Below are 16,395 nucleotides of genomic sequence, written 5' to 3' on the forward strand. Positions count from 1 at the left end.
TTTTTTTTCAAAGCAAATCCTCTTTTCTATGTATTTTCTAATCATTTCTACATATTCTCCAATCATTAAGAGAGGCTCAATTGGATCTTCGTCCGGAAGTAATCTAAATTCCCTATTGAAGGCTGTAGGGAAAATTTGATTCTTTATGCTTTGCTCCGTTCATCAAGGGAGATTTAATTAGATCGCCATGGAGAAGGGAACTAAATTTCAGATTGAAAAGCAGACACAAAGAGATTTTTTTTGTAAAGGTTCGTACATGATCTTCGAAATTAATTTACGAAGATTTTACTCTTTTTAATTATTTATGCATAAAAAGTTTTGCCTCCTTCTCAAAATTATATCACAATAATTTTTTATAATAAACTTTTACACTGTTCAAAATATTGTATATTGAAAATAATATGATTGTTTTTAAAATTTTATGCTTTACGATATTTGATCATCATGTGAATAGTTTTAAATCTTCAGTGATAAGATCGTCGTGGTGACTAAACCATTGTAATAAGATTGAAAATACATGAACATTACCCACATTAAATGACTCCATTGGAAAAATTGGAAGCATAATCTGAACATATTATGTTTCCATATTAGCATTTCCAAATATAGAAAATTATCTAAAACTTTTCATCCTTCCATATATAAGAATCTAAAAAAAGAATGTTGAGACAAATATGGTAAAACTAGATATGAATTATAAATTTCTTGGATGCATTACCTTTTTTGCTCAAATAATTCATTTAAATCATTAATAATAGATTTTATAGTAAGTCATTTACTTTTACTTGCCAAAAATATCATGGATCTAACATGGAAGTAGCTTACGAAGTTTAGAATGGCAGACTCAAAACGACAGCATCATCGACTTTGTCTTGTGTAAAACGACGCTGGTCATTGCAACATTTGTATGCAGTTTCCTTGTAGTAGAGCCCTCCATGTTTGACTGAGGTCTGATCTATTTTAATCCATCAGAGAATTGCAGAAATGGTGACCCATACTATGGAAACTAAATCTACTCCAGACACACAGATTCAAAAAATCAAAGGTAATTTAATGAAGAAATATTAAACCTAGATCCTCCTTACTTTATTTGGTTTTCTTTTATTTTTTTGGAAATTAGGAAAAGGAGGTTTAAATCCTATTCTTAAAACAGGAGATCATGCACCAATCAATGGGCTAAATGCTCAGGTGTCTTCTCCTATTTAAGTGAAGCTTTCTTCTAATGTTTTGATTCAACCAGTGTCTCCATTACCTATTGATAGTATTCAATTGGTAGCCATTTTCATAGAATTTCTTGTTTTTTCTTTTTATAATTAGGAGAAAGAGGATTCGAATTCTATTTTTTAAACAGAAAATCATACACCAACCAATAAATCAAATTTCTTGTTTCCCTAGCTATAAAAGAAGATCATTTTCCCTTTAAAGCAATCAGTAGTATGTTTGAGCCTATAGCTATGGCATCTGTAGAAATTGGGAACCTGGAAAAGCGAAGAAAGAAAAACGAGACAGAAAGCTTAGGTGACCATGGTCATAGTCCACATCCTGGAAATGTTCAAGGTAGAACTACTGTCCAGCCTCTCTCTGGTTTCCCAGATGACGTCCTTGCAAAAATATTTTCCTTTTTGCCTATCAAACAGGCAATTCAAGCTTCAACAAAGTCACCAAGATTCAAGCAATCTTGGCTCTTTGGTCAAAAACTGTGTTTTGACAAAGATTTTGCTCAACATCACAGCAGTTCTATCATGAACATTTCCAGGATGTGGACTATGACCGTGGTCACCTAAGCTGTCTCTCTCGTTTTTCTTTCTTTGCTTTGCCTGGTTCTCAATTCCAAAAGACGCCATGGCTATAGCCTCAAATATACTGCTGATTGGGAAAGTTTTTTACTAAAGAGCCAAGATTGCTTGAGTCTTGGTGACACTGTTGAAGATTGAATTGCCTGTTTGATAGGCAGAAAGGAAAATATTTTTGCAAGGACGTCATCTGGGAAACCAGAGAGAGGCTGGACAGCAGTTCTACCATGAACATTTCTAGGATGTGGACTATGACCATGGTCACCTAAGTTTTCACTCTTGTTTTTCTTTGTTGGGTTTTCCAGGTTCTCAATGCCTAGAGATGCCATAGCTATATGCTCAAACGATCGGGAATTTCTCTGGCTAGTACTAACATATATATTGCTCTAAAGGGAAAATGATCTTACTTTATAGCTAGGGAAACAATAAAATCGAATAAACTAGCTACCAATTGAATACGATCATTACCAAATAGATATACCATTGAATCAAAATATCATAAGACAGCTTCAATGAAGTAGGAGAAGAGAAAACAAATTAAGGAGGATTTAGGTTCAACTTATATTTCTTCATTACATTACCTTTGATTTTGAATCTTTCTGTATAGCGCAAATTTAGTTTTCATAGTTTGGATTATCATTTATGCAATTCTTTGCTGGATACAAATAGATCAAGCCTCAATCAGATGTGGAAGGGCTCCTCCACAAGGAAACTGCAGATCAAAGTTGCAGTGACCAGCATCGTTTTACCTAAGCTAAAGTCATTGATGTTGTCGTTTTGAGTTTATCATTTAATATAGGAAATTTTGATGCATTTTCAATCTTATCACAATGATCTAGTCACCATGCATGATGATCTAATCACTGAAGATCTAAACTTTTTCACATTAAGATCAAATATTGTGAAGCATAAAAGTTTGGAAAATATTCACATGGAAAGAACACAAAATTTTGGAAGGAATAATTATTTATGGAAGACTGAAAAGTTGTAGAAATTAATGATTTTTATCTGTTGTCAACATTTTTGTCTCAAGATCAAATCCAAGCTTTTTATAATTAGGTAATATACTTCCATTTGCCAACAATATCAAGCATAGAATATGAAGTGGGGTTAAGAAAGGACCGTCTCAAAACGACCGCATTAGTATCTTTGGCCTATGCAAAACGACGCTGGTCACTACAACACTGATCTGCAGTTTCCATGTAGAATAGCCCTCCCATGTCTAACTGAGGTCTGATCAATTTGTGTCCAGAAGAGGCCTATGTTTATACCAGCTCGAGTTTATTGTTAATTCAGTAAAATTCATGTTTAGATCAATGCTAAATAAAGGTGTTTGTATCTCAAAATCAGCCTAAAATTCTAAACTCTCGTCCAATCCTTTTACCCAGATTTAACCCATCAAAACTTTAAATGGAATCCTTTGCTAGGCAAAATGTCCCCCTAATGAATAATTATAGCAGCGTTTGGTATAATTTGTTGTGGTACCTGTGGATTGGTAACTACACACCAATACCTCTGTCTGCATATTATGAATTAATCAGTAAAATTAACAAGAAGGAAAATTGTATATGCATTCAAGAAAAGAAATTCATTTGGAGCAATCTGAGTACCCCAGAAAATAAATCTTTATCACAGGTACACATACGATTTCAATGCCATTGTCATGATAAAATTCCCGATGATCTTCTTTGTACCTTGTTTGTAGGTTATACAGATCATCTGAAGATACCAACCAACGAATAGCTTTTGATTTTGAGTCATCTGGTCGACATCTTGGTACAGGTGGTCAGGTAATTTTCTTTGTTCTTCTATCTCTGTTGATCCAGTGCAATTAGTAATTAACTGTTTGCTAATTTCTCTGAAATTTATTTTTAGGATGGTCTTGTTCATATCTATGATTTACAAACTGGGCAGTGGGTGTCAGGCTTTCAAGTTGCAGCTGGTTAGACATACTACATTATTTTAGGAAGAATCAGATTCATTTTTGCTTATCGTGAGCATGGTCTGTTTCTTACCAGTTTTCTATGTAATCTGCAGACACCGTTAATGGTTTCTCTATCCAACCATTCCTGCCAATGGCTACCACTTCATCAGGCCACCGAAGATTTCAAATGCCTGAGGATGACAATGAGGATTTGCATTTGAGAGGTACTTCCAGTCACATCAATGATCAAACTTTCTCTTTGCTTTGGGATGCCTTATGGCCAGTTCTTCCTATCGGTCTCATATTATCTTATTCTGGTTTTACCTCTTCGCAAATACTTGAGTATCATGACGAAAAATTGTAATGGTGTTTTTAGACATAAATGCTATCCGTCAATGATTTCATTCTCTATTGCATGTAGGTGACGAAAATTGTGCTTCTGTGTGGGGTTTCTCTTACGATTTTACTGCTGGAGAACAATGTTGAACATGGGTGATTTTCGCAGTCCATGGGATCATGGAAACCATCCCCCATCGTGTAACTATGTGATTTCCATTCTTCAGTGTCATTTTCCTTTTTCTTTGTACGTTCATCACGTTTAATATGAACAACTATAACAGTTAGTTTTAGCAATATCTTTTCTTTTCCCTTCATCGAGTGATGGTTTTAGCTTTCAGAATTGCTATTAACAAAATGCTCGTCTGGCAGTCTGTTTCACTCTCTTCCCAATGGTCATGACATACGCCATAACATAGCACGATGTTGTCCCAAAGGTGTTGGAGTTTTGTAATCAGTATAGAAGAGTAAGATCTCTTATATAAATTGATATCCTGGTGGACAAGAAAAGATATTGTGATCCTCTGCCTCTTGAAGCTTTTGGCTTATAATGTGAGAATAACGGGACGATGAACCTGCTGGTTCAAATAAACTTGTCTCAATGCCTTGACTATATTCCTCTTGCAATCTTTGCTATACAACACTGTTAATGCAAAAATGTGGGTGAATTTGGAAGTGAATCCCCAAACCGGGCATTGCCCCATGTTTGTCATCTTATAATGGCATTATCAGATATCGTACCACCTTCAGCATGAGATCATAGGGTAAGGGAAAGGGGTTGGTCAAATTTGAACCCAAGCTTATGTTTCCGAATGGTCTAATTATCATTAAGTCTTGTAGTGAAAGGATTATTTAAAAAATAAAGAAATTTTAATTTGACATTTGAATTTTATAATCTCGTCCACTCATGTGATGTGTACACAGTATGTTAAATGTAATATATTATAATTAATTTGATTCTGTGGTTATAATAAAAAAATATCATATATATATATATATTTATATAATATGGTTTTGATACAGTTTGTAAAATGAATATTTCAAATGTGTACATATTTTACAAATAGTCCTCACTTATTTTTGTAAACGTAAATTTCCTTACACAAGTCAAAACTCTCATTTTTTTTTTAAAGTGTCGACTATTTTCTTACACAAATCAAAACTCTTCTCATTTCTTTCTCTAAAATCTAGACCCTTTAGTATTTATCTCTTAATTTACAATCACTTCTCGACACAATTCTTTTCACTTTCATGCCAAAATTACTTCTCTTGGGTTTAGAGAATTTTTTTTCCAAAGCAAATCCTCTTTTCTGTGTATTTTCTAATCATTTCTACGTATTCTCCAATCACTAAGGGAGGTTCAATTAGATCTTCGTCTAGAAGTAATCTAAATTCCATATTGAAGGCTGTAGGGAAAATTCGATTCTTTAGGCTTTTCTTTGTTCGTCAAGGGAAATTTAATTAGATAGTTGTGGAGAAGGGATCTAAATTCCATACGCAATGAGATTCTTTTTGTTAAGGTACATACATGATCTTCGAAATTAATTTTACTCTTTTTAATTATTTATGCAAAAAAAGTTTTGCTTAATCAAAATTATATCACAATATTTTTCTATAATAAACTTTTACACTGTTCAAAATATTGTTTCTTGAAAATAATATGATTGGTTTTTAAATTTTATGCTTTACGATATTTGATCTCATGTGAATAGTTTTAGATCTTCAGTGATAAGATCATCGTGGTGACTAGATCATTGTGATAAGATTGAAAATACATGAACATTACCCACATTAAATGACTCCATTGGAGAAATTGGAAGCATAATCTGAACATATTCTATACTGCCATATTAGTATTTCTAAATATGGAAAATTATCTAAAACTTTTCATCCTTCCATATATAAGAATCTAAAAAAGGAATGTTGAAAAAAAAGTGGTAAAACTATATATGAATTATAAATTTCTTGAATGCATTACCTTTTTTGCCCAAATAATTCATTTAAATCATTACTAATAGATTTTATAGTAGGTAATTTACTTCTACTTGCCAAAAATATCATGGATCTAATACGGAAGTGGCTTACGAAGTTTAGAATGGCAGACTCAAAACGACAGCATCATCAACTTTGTCTTGTGTAAAACGACGCTGGTCATTGCAACATTTGTATGCAGTTTCCTTGTAGAAGAGCCCTCCACGTCTGACTGAGGTCTCATCTATTTGTATTCGGCAGAGAATTGCAGAAATGGTGACCCATACTATGGAAACTAAATTTGCTCCAGACACACAGATTCAAAAAATCCATGCTCATTTAATGAAGAAATATTGAACCCAAATCCTTCTTACTTTATTTGGTCTTCTTTTACTTTTTTGAAAATTAGGGGAGGAGATTTAAATCTTATTCTTAAAACAGGAGATCATGCACTAACCAATGAGTCAAATGCTCAAGTGCCTTCTCTTATTTAATTGAAGCTTTCTTCTGATGTTTACCTGTTGATAGTAATCAATTGGCAGCTATTTTCATAAAATTTCTTGTTTTTTTTTTTATAATTGAGAGAAAGAGGATTCGAATTTTAATTTTTAGACGAGGAATCATTCACCAACTAATAAATCAAATTTCTTGTTTCCCTAGCTATAAAATAAGATCATTCTCCCTTTAAAGCAATCAGTAGTATATTTGAGCCTATAGCTATGGCATCTCTAGGAATTGAGAACTTGGAAAAGCAAAGAAAGAAAAACGAGAGAGAAAGCTTAGGTGACCATGGTCATAGTCCACATCCTGAAAATGTTCAAGGTAGAACTGCTGTCCAGCGTCTCCCTGGTTTCCCACATGACGTCCTTGCAAAAATATTTTCCTTTCTGCCTATCAAACAAGCAATTCAAGCTTCAACAGTGTCACCAAGATTCAAGCAATCTTGGCTCTTTAGTCAAAAACTTTCCCTTTAGAGCAATCAGCAGTATATTTGAGGCTATAGCTATGGCGTCTCTAGGAATTGAGAACCAGGGGAAGCAAAGAAAGAAAAACAAGAGAGAAAGCTTAGGTGACCATGGTCATATAGTCCACATCCTGAAAATGTTCATGATAGAACTGCTGTCCAGACTCTCTCTGGTTTCCCAGATGATGTCCTTGCAAAAATATTTTCCTTTCTGCCTATCAAACAGGCAATTCAAGCTTCAACAATGTCACCAAGATTCAAGCAATCTTGGCTCTTTGTTCAAAAACTGTGTTTTGACAAAGATTTTGCTCAACATCGTAGTCGAAAGGAATTTATGAAGATTGTCAACCGTGTTTTTGATCTCCATCTGGGGCTAAACATTCAAACTTTTAGTTTGTTTTTTGATCCAACAGGTGCTAAGAAACTGTTGAGAATTGGATCCAAACGTCAATCGCCAAAGGGGTTGAAGAGCTCGACTTGAATTTCAGTCTGGCAAATGTCCTTTACAAGATCTCTTCGGGTTTTGATGATGTCAAGACGATGAAAACCCTGAAGCTATGCCGCTGTGATCTTGAGCTTTTGCCACCTTTTCAAGGTCTGACTTCTCTGCGAACTCCTACTCTAACCAAGATTAAGATTGCTGCAGATTCCATCAAAGCTGTGTTCTCCAACTTCTTGTCTCTCGAGACTTTAGAGTTGGTACAGTGACGTGATATTGATCACTTTGAGATTTCGGCAGAAAATCTAAGAAGCTTTAAGGCCTTAAAAGTGGGAGATTGCTCCCATCTACGTACGATTGAGATCAAGCCGTCAACAGCACGCTCATTTTATTATAGAGGAGATATGATCTTATTCAAATATCGAGTTAAATTTCAATTACATGATTTGATTTTTGAATTTAAATTTTTTTAATTTGATAAATTTAAGATATTTTAACCTGTGAAAAATTTGTTTGATCAATGGACATAAATGTTTCGTCTCATATTGTTCAGTTTCAGACATTAATATCAATTATGAATAATTATTTTTAAAAGTGAATATGTTAAATTGTAAAAAAAATTTAAATTTTGATATTTAAAATGTATATAAATATAAGCATTTCGGATCATATAAAAAGAATGAACATTCATATATGAATATTATTTTGTAAATAATTAAACTTGCTTACGTTAATGAAAAGCCTTTCCAAATAGGGGCATGCGAGAGAAAATGGGCAATATCATATAGATTGCAGTATGTTGCTCCTACCATGAACGCGTATAGTTCCTTCAGGCTCCCAAAGGCCAAGCGCAAGGGTCGCTTATCAAAGAACCTCGGGGATATATCCTATATTCAACAAACAAGCCAAGGAAAACTTGTCAAAGATTATTTATATTCATATATTCTAATGATATCAATGAAAAAGAAAGACCACAAATACGAGAATCCGAATGCATCGAATCACATATCTCAAGAAGGGTACTGCTAGTAGAGAGAACACGAACATGCCAGAACTCATGTAAATAACCCCCTTTCTTGAAGAATCTTTCAACTCTTTTCTGGAAGAATCTTCTTCTTAGAGGCTTGCAATCGAGAATCAAATCATGTAATTGAAATTTAACTCGAGATTTGAATAAGATCATATCTCTACTGTAATAAAATGAGCATAAAGTTGGAGACTCAATCTCAATCTTACGTAGATCCGAGCAATCTCCCACTTTTAAGGCCTTGAAGCTTCTTAGATTTTCTAACGAAATCTCCAAGTGATCAATCTCACGGCACTGTACCAACTTTAAAGTCTCGAGAAACATGCAGTTGGAGAACACAGTTTTGATGGAATCTGCAGCAATCTTAATCTTGGTTAGAGTAGGAGTTAGCAGATTAGTCAGACCTTGAAAAGTTGGCAAAAGCTCAAGATCACAGCGGCATAGTTTCAGGATTTTCATCGTCTTGACATCATCAAAACCCGAAGAGATCTTGTAAAGGACATTTGCCAGACTGAAATTCAAGTCAAGCTCTTCAACCCCTTTGGCGATTGACGTTTGGAGCCAATTCTCAACAGTTTCTTCAGCACCTGTTGGATCCAAAAACAAACGAAAAGTTTGAATGTTTGGCCCCAGATGGAGATCAAAAACATGGTTCGATGTTGAGCAAAATCTTTGTCAAAACACTGTTTTTGACTAACGAGCCAAGATTGCTTGAATCTTGGTGACACTGTTGAAGCTTGAATTGCCTGTTTGATAGGCAGAAAGGAAAATATTTTTGCAAGGACGTTATCTGGGAAACCAGAGAGAGGCTGGACAGCAGTTCTACCATGAACATTTCCAGGATGTGGACTATGACCATGTTCACCTAAGTTTTCTCTCTTGTTTTTCTTTCTGGGGTTTTCCAGGTTCTCAATGCCTAGAGATGCCATAGCTATATGCTCAAACTATCAGGAATTTCGCTTGCTAGTACTACCATATATATTGCTTTAAATTAAGGGAAAATGATCTTACTTTATAGCTAGGGAAACAATAAAATCTAATAAACTAGCTAGCAATTGAATACTGTCATTACCTAATAGATATACCATTGAATCAAAATATCATAAGACAGCTTCAATTAAATAGGAGAAGACAAAACAAATTAAGGAGGATTTAGGTTCAATATATATTCTTCATTACATTACCTTTGAATCTTTCTGTCTAGAGCAAATTTAGTTTTCATAGTTTGAATTACCATTTCTACAATTCTCTGCTGGATAGAAATAGATCAAGCCTCAGTTAGATGTGGAATGGCTCCTCCACAAGGAAACTGCGGATCAATGTTGCAGTGGCCAGAGTCGTTTTACCTAAGCTAAAGTCACTGATATTGTCGTTTTGAGTTTATCATTTAATATAGGTAATTTTGATGTATTTTCAATTTTATCACAATGATCTAGTCACCATGATGATCTAATCACTGAAGATCTAAAATTATTCACATGAAGATCAAATACTGTAAAGCATAAAAATTTGGATGTAATTCACATGGAAAGAACACAAAAATTTGGAAGGAATAATTATATATGGAAGAATGAAAAGTTTTAGAAATTTATGATTCTTATCTGTTGTCACCATTTTTGTCTCAAGATCAAATCCAAGCTTTTTTTAATCAGGTAATATACTTCCATTTGCCAACAATATCAAGCATAGAATATGGAAGTGGGGTTAAGAAAGGACCGACTCAAAACGACCGCATTAGTAACTTTGGCTTATGTAAAACGACACTCGTCACTACAACACTGATCTGCAGTTTCCTTGTAGAATAGCCCTCCCATGTCAGGTCTGATCAATTTGTGCCCAGAAGAGGACTGCAGAAATGGTAACCCAACTATGGAACCTAAATTTTCTCAACGCAAGAAGAATTAAAATCTAACGTAATATAATCAAGAAACATTGACCCTCAATCCTGCTTAATTTGTTTTGTCTTTTCCTATTTAATTGAAGCTGCCTTCTAATATTTTGATTCAATGGTATCTCCATTTAGTAATGATAGTATTCAATTGGTAGCTAGTTTATTAGATTTTCTTGTTTCCCTAACTAGAAAATAAAATCCTCCTCCCTTTACTGCATATAAGTAGTACTAATTCGTAGAAACAGAAACCCAAGTTTTTTCTGATGGTTTGATCTTATGGCGTCTCCTGGAATTCATGAGAACCTGGAAAACCCACCAAAGAGAAACGAGAAAGAAAATTTTGTTGACGAGCCTATCTTTAGTTTCCCAGATGATGTTCTAATTGCCTACATCTTTTCGTTTCTGCCTATCAAACAGGCAATACAAGTGTTAACAGTGTCAGCAAGATTCAAGCAATCTTGGTTGCTTGAATCGGGAATTGTGCTTTGATGGAGGTTTTGCTAGGCGTCACAGTCGAAAGGAATTTCTCAAGATTGTCGGCCATGTTTTTGATCTCCACCTGGTGTCAAACATCCAAACGTTGAGTTTGTTTTTTAATCCAACAGGTGCTGAAGACAGTGTCAAAAATTGGATTCAATCGTCAATCGTTAATCGACAAAGGAGTCGAAGAGCTCGACTTGAATTCCTGTCTAGCAAGAATCCCTGACAAGATTTCTTCCCATTTTGAGGCCATCGGGACGGTAAAAACCCTGAAGCTATGAAAAGTGTTCTTTAATTTTTATCCTGTTCATGGCAGGAGCAACATTTTGCAATCTGCATGATATTGCCCATTGAAAAAGCTTTTCATTGATGTAAGCATGTTTAATTACTTACAATTTAGCATTTATATTGAAAATTTAAAATTTAAAACATTTAGTAAAGTATGTAAATTTTTTTATATGATTCGAAATGTTTGTATTTATATATATTTGAAATTTAAATCATTTTACAGCTTAAAAGATTTTCTTTTAGGACTCGACCATATTGGGAAGACAATCTATGTCCATTAGTTGAACAGCATCCTCAGCTCTTCAATTGCCTTCAATTTATCAAACTGGAAGGTTTCAAGTCCGGAGATCATGAAATAGAAATGGTGAAATATTTGTTGCAACGAGCCACAGGTTTGGAATGTTTGGTTCTGGTTTCTCCCAACACTAATAAATATAGGAGCATCTCTGCTGGGAACGAACCAATGTGTAGGAAGATTTGTCAGGACTGCGACATCTCTCCCAAAGTTGTACATTTCTATGGTCATAACGTTGACAACAGCCCTGCTCCCCAGCATTCCAGGACCTGGCATGATGACGATCTGTAATTTGGATTCTCTTGCGAGTTAAGGTCAAATAGTTTAGAAGCAGTGATTTCTTTGGTGCGTTAGATGTCTGTCTTCAGTTTGGGTAACACCCCAATGTACGCTTTTTCTAGCACTGTTCATGTGGCTTGTTTATCACTTTGTCTTGACCCCGTGGGCCGAAGCTTCCAGCTGGTTCATCACTTTACCTTTACCTCCATTCGGGCGAAAATTGAGGGGAAAAAGTATTTCTTTACAGTACTTTGCGGCCATGGTTTTGACGTGTGTTGACCAATGAATGGATGGCCCCATCGTGCAAAACCAGCAACAGCCGTCTGCCTCCAAATTAGAATCGTTGGTCAAAGATATCATCGGCCGGCTGTTTAATCCCTTCACTCACCGACTCGCGTGTACGTCCGAACGAAACTCCATCCGCTGAATATCACCAAACTCTGATCGACCATACACGTGTTCCATCCAACAACCAATAAAGGAGCTGCAAGCCTGCAACGACACCGTGACAGTCACTGTAGCCATATCCCCACCCACAAGTGGACAAAAAAACAGAGAAACGTGTTCAAGAAGCGGACGACAAAGCCGACTTAGACCGACCATTTATCTCCACGTCATCTCCAGGCAACAACCCAAGTAGCTTCCCTACCTCCATCTAATTTCTCTCCACGTGTTCTTTCCCAACGGCTAGTTTCGAATTTAACCGCCAAAAGTGACTATATTAAAATATCCCCCAACGCACACGAGGAGGGAGAAACAAAAAGATTTACGGTGTTGTTCATAGGAATTCTCCAGTAGTTTCTGGCGGTAAAAAAGAAAAATTAAAAATTAAAAACGCGTAGCTTTATCCCTTTTTATTTTTAAATTAAAAAATATATATTTTTTAATTTTTTTTACCGGTATATAAGGAGAAGTTCCGGTTTCTAAAGCAACTCTCTGTGTAAGGCAGTTCTTTGTTTCCCTTCTCACCAGTGAAGCAACAGTTATCTTCTCTCAAATTTAGGGTTTATATCTTCATCCCTATATCTAAGGAAAGAAATCCCAGATTCAGTTTGGGTTTCAGTATTGTTCTGCTTCTATAAAGATCGCTTTCTGGTTTTGTTCTGCTTGTCAAATTTCGGTATTTTCAGAAACTGTTTCTAGATTCTGCTCTCTGTAGATTCCATTATTTTGGAGTGAAAATCTAATCTTTGAGTTTCTTTTCGTGGGGGGTTTAGATTCAGATTACTAAAAGAGTTTTAGCTTTTGGAAAATTTGGAGTGAGTTTGTTATGGAAATGGCTTCCGGCAGAGTATACCGTAGTCCTTCACTGAGGTTGACGCATGGTGGTGTGAACGAGGAAGAAGAGTTAGGGCTTGGGTTTGTAAGATACACTCGCGGATTGGGGAGGAAAAGGATTGAAATATCGAATGAGATGGAGGAATCTTTGCCTCTTGATTCTGCGACCGAATTTCCATTGTTGAAAAGGCAATGCAGTGAGAGAATGGTGATGATGATGATTGATGATTACCATGAAAAATCTGCTCTTGAATCACTTCCTCAAGATGTACTTGTAAGTACTAAGAATCCCAAAGTTTCAATTGTCTTTTAGTAGTTTCTATTTTTGGTTTGTAAGATTGTGATTGATTGGAAAGATCTTTTTCTTTCTTATTTTTGCAGATTAGGATTATTTGTGGTGTGGATCATAAAGATTTGAAGCAACTTTTTAATGTTTCTAAATCAATCAGAGAAGCTGTGAGTATAATGCAGTTTAATTTGGATTATAAGTTTCTCATTCTTAGCTATTCAAAGCTGATTCTTTTGACTAACATCATTCTTTTCTTTTCCCTCAGACTGTGATTGCAAAGCAGTCGCACTTTGCTTATAGCACACCAACAAAGATCAAGGCTTTTCGAACTTCAATTGATTTTGAGGAATCAAGCGACTTAGATGATATTGAAGCTCCAAATGCACCGAAGCTCAAATTGCGGTTTCAAAGGAAAATCAACAGAAGAAAGCTGGCTGATATTTCAGTGGCATTGTTTGCTTGACACGGAAAATGATTAAATTTTGTAAATAGCTTGTTTTTGTTGTAGATTTAAAGGGGGGTTGATTAGTGGATCTGCTTGTTGGATCTTTGTACATGGGTTAGATTCTTGACAAGCCATTTCTTCAAACGTTTTGTTGAAGATGGTGGGGTTTCCTGGCTTGTTTGTATCTTTGTGTACATGAGAAAGAAAGGGAGATCCCAGATTTTCGGATGTATTTGTTTGGAGGGCAACCTTGACCCTTCTGATGTGATAAAGTTCAGATTTGAGGGTGTAAAGCTGATTCTGCACACTCTTTTATGCATAATAAGATAAGGAATGTAGAAATATTTCCTGATGATTTATTGATTCAGTGTACTCTCTACTTGATTTAAAGTAATATCTGTTTCCTTCACTAGATTTTGATGTTTGGTTCTTGAAGCTAAACCAGTCATCTTCATATGTTCCTAGAAAGCCATGGGATCTTAAAGGAAGTTTTCTGTTTTTTGCTTGGTAGTTGTTTAGTTAGTAGATTTCGCCATGGATGCTGAAACCTCGAAGCTAAAACTAAGAGTGGGTTTCATGCATTTCCTGCATAAAAGTTACAAAAGGGTGCAGATTCCATATTTTGACGTGTATCACCACCTGCTTTATTGCATTAACTACATTTTGCTGCTGATTCTTGGTGTGTTCTACAAGCTAAACCCATTTCGGCTGCATGATCTGTTGTCTCATGGTGTTGCTTGAAATGCAATTAAATAACAACTTCAATATATTGGCAGGTGTGCCCCCTGCACTTTGAAGTAATCACAAAGTGTTCAACTCTTCTAAAAACTGCTGGCATTCAGGTGTACAAGATAGAGATCCATGGCTAGCCCCATTTGTTTAGGAATTTGAGGAGTAATAGTCATTGCCTTGGTAGGAGAGATTCAATAACTCCCAGAACAGTTCTCTGAATCAATGATCAAAGAGTTCCAATTGACTTCAACATAGTTTGTTAGTCTTAATGAATGAGAGGGAGAGGGGAAATTGGAAATCTTTGGGAATGAATGACAGCTATAGGAGGGCTGTGTCTTGCAATCTGTATACGCGTTAAGGTTCGAACATTCGTGATTCTAGCTGTTGTCTACTAGAATTAAGGGGTGCCTTGATTTCAGCAATCAAACAACTTAATGCCTTTGTCCATGGCTAAATCTGGAAAGCTTTGACATCAAGTACATCAATGTTCTGCCCTTTTTTCCAGTTAAGTCAGTTGTACCATATTGGGAACAAACTTTAGACCTAAGGAATATCGTGAAGACTGGAAACCATTTGTTGGTTTCTCCTGACCTTTGCCTATTTCAAGTCACATGCACACATGGGGGATTTCACTGATTTTTCTTTCTTTCTTTTTTTTTTTTTGTTCTTTTTTGCATTGTTTTTGTCAGAAAAAATGGGTTTCATCTAGATCACTCAAATTTGAAATCAAAAGCAGGGCCTTGATGTTATCTAATCTATATAGTTTAAAGGATGAAAACAGTTGATGACTTTTATCTCCAACAAAGTGTCTGTCATTGATCATCAACACTTTTGCCTGTCTGATATTCCTTCCAATTGTGTAATTATTCTTGCATTATACTAATAATAGGTGTTTTTGGCCCAAATTTCAATGCCCTGTGACATTGTTAAAGAATCTTTTTTGGGATCCATAGTTTATAAATAAGTCTAAAGCCAAAAAATTAAATTAAAAAAAAAAGAATGATGTCTATCTTTAGTGCTAACTTTTTGCCTGTTCCTTATTCAATCTGCTTTCTGTGCATGCATGACTTGAAAGTTGAAGATTAGAAGAATCCAATGTATTCTATTTTAATGGGTGAAAAGCATCCAATGCCTAATTATTATTGTAAACATGGCAGTTTATGGGAAGAAAAACAGAAGGGTTTTCCAGAAAAAGCACATGGCCTAATCTCATGTACTTGCACATCCTCAAGACAAATCCTCCCCTGCCTCCATCTGGATCATAAATCTGTCTTCACGAGATTTACATTTGATTTGATTCACAGTTAGCATATAATATTTATAAACTATTAGCGAATTAAATGTTTTCATCTTATTATTAATAAATAAATTTAAAAATTGAGATATTTAAAAGTAAAATTTTATAATTTACACCTAAACATTTGGTTTATTAGTAGTGTATGATCTTCTTACCTAAAAGAGTAGAGTTTAAGTCTTCCTTTCCTAATTTAAAAACAAATATTTATAATTTTTAAAAAAAATCATAATAAAATGATATTGTATAAATATTATACTCAGACAACACATGCAATAGTATGCTTGATCTCACAGGCAACTTAAAAGTGTTCTGTCATGGCACTGCAGATTTTTTTTTTTTTTCATTTTCTGTCCTATCCAAAGTGTCACTTAGAAGCATGTTTACCCTTTATTTGAAAAGAAATATGCCAAATGTCACTCAAAAGAACAAATTTAACTTATACAAATCTCTTTTCTTTTCTGTCTTCTTTTATGGGTCAGCCTTTTGTCATTGCGAATATAGTCATTAATTTTCAAAAGCAGATCAAAAGAGAGAATCTATACAATTTCGGAGCCCATATGGCCCAATGGGAACCATTCCAGAGCCCACTAAACCCAATCAAGAATCTAAGCCTAAACGAACAGACGAGCCCAAACCCGTTAAGACTTTTAAGGGTATTTAAAATACA

At 35.1% G+C, this 16,395-nt stretch overlaps 2 protein-coding genes across 2 annotated transcripts; one reads left to right on the top strand and one right to left on the bottom strand.

Moving 5' to 3' along the window:
• Positions 1-8,152: 8,152 nt before the first annotated feature.
• Positions 8,153-9,383, bottom strand: LOC148762274 (FBD-associated F-box protein At1g61320-like). The gene is made up of 3 exons (XM_088807676.1): positions 9,281-9,383; positions 8,473-9,041; positions 8,153-8,314 (listed from the first exon to the last, which is right to left on the bottom strand). Exons 1-3 carry the CDS (start codon positions 9,381-9,383, stop codon positions 8,153-8,155), a joined length of 834 nt encoding a protein of 277 aa, XP_088663802.1.
• Positions 9,384-12,614: 3,231 nt separating this feature from the next.
• FBS2 (F-box family protein) lies at positions 12,615-14,066 on the top strand. Its single transcript, XM_007025736.3, has 3 exons — positions 12,615-13,239; positions 13,347-13,421; positions 13,520-14,066. Exons 1-3 carry the CDS (start codon positions 12,958-12,960, stop codon positions 13,715-13,717), a joined length of 555 nt encoding a protein of 184 aa, XP_007025798.3. The 5' UTR covers positions 12,615-12,957; the 3' UTR covers positions 13,718-14,066.
• The last annotated feature ends 2,329 nt before the right edge of the window (positions 14,067-16,395 follow it).

This window comes from Theobroma cacao, chromosome 6 (assembly GCF_053813885.1).
Source record: "Theobroma cacao isolate CCN51 chromosome 6, ASM5381388v1, whole genome shotgun sequence".
Taxonomy (NCBI): domain Eukaryota; kingdom Viridiplantae; phylum Streptophyta; class Magnoliopsida; order Malvales; family Malvaceae; genus Theobroma; species Theobroma cacao.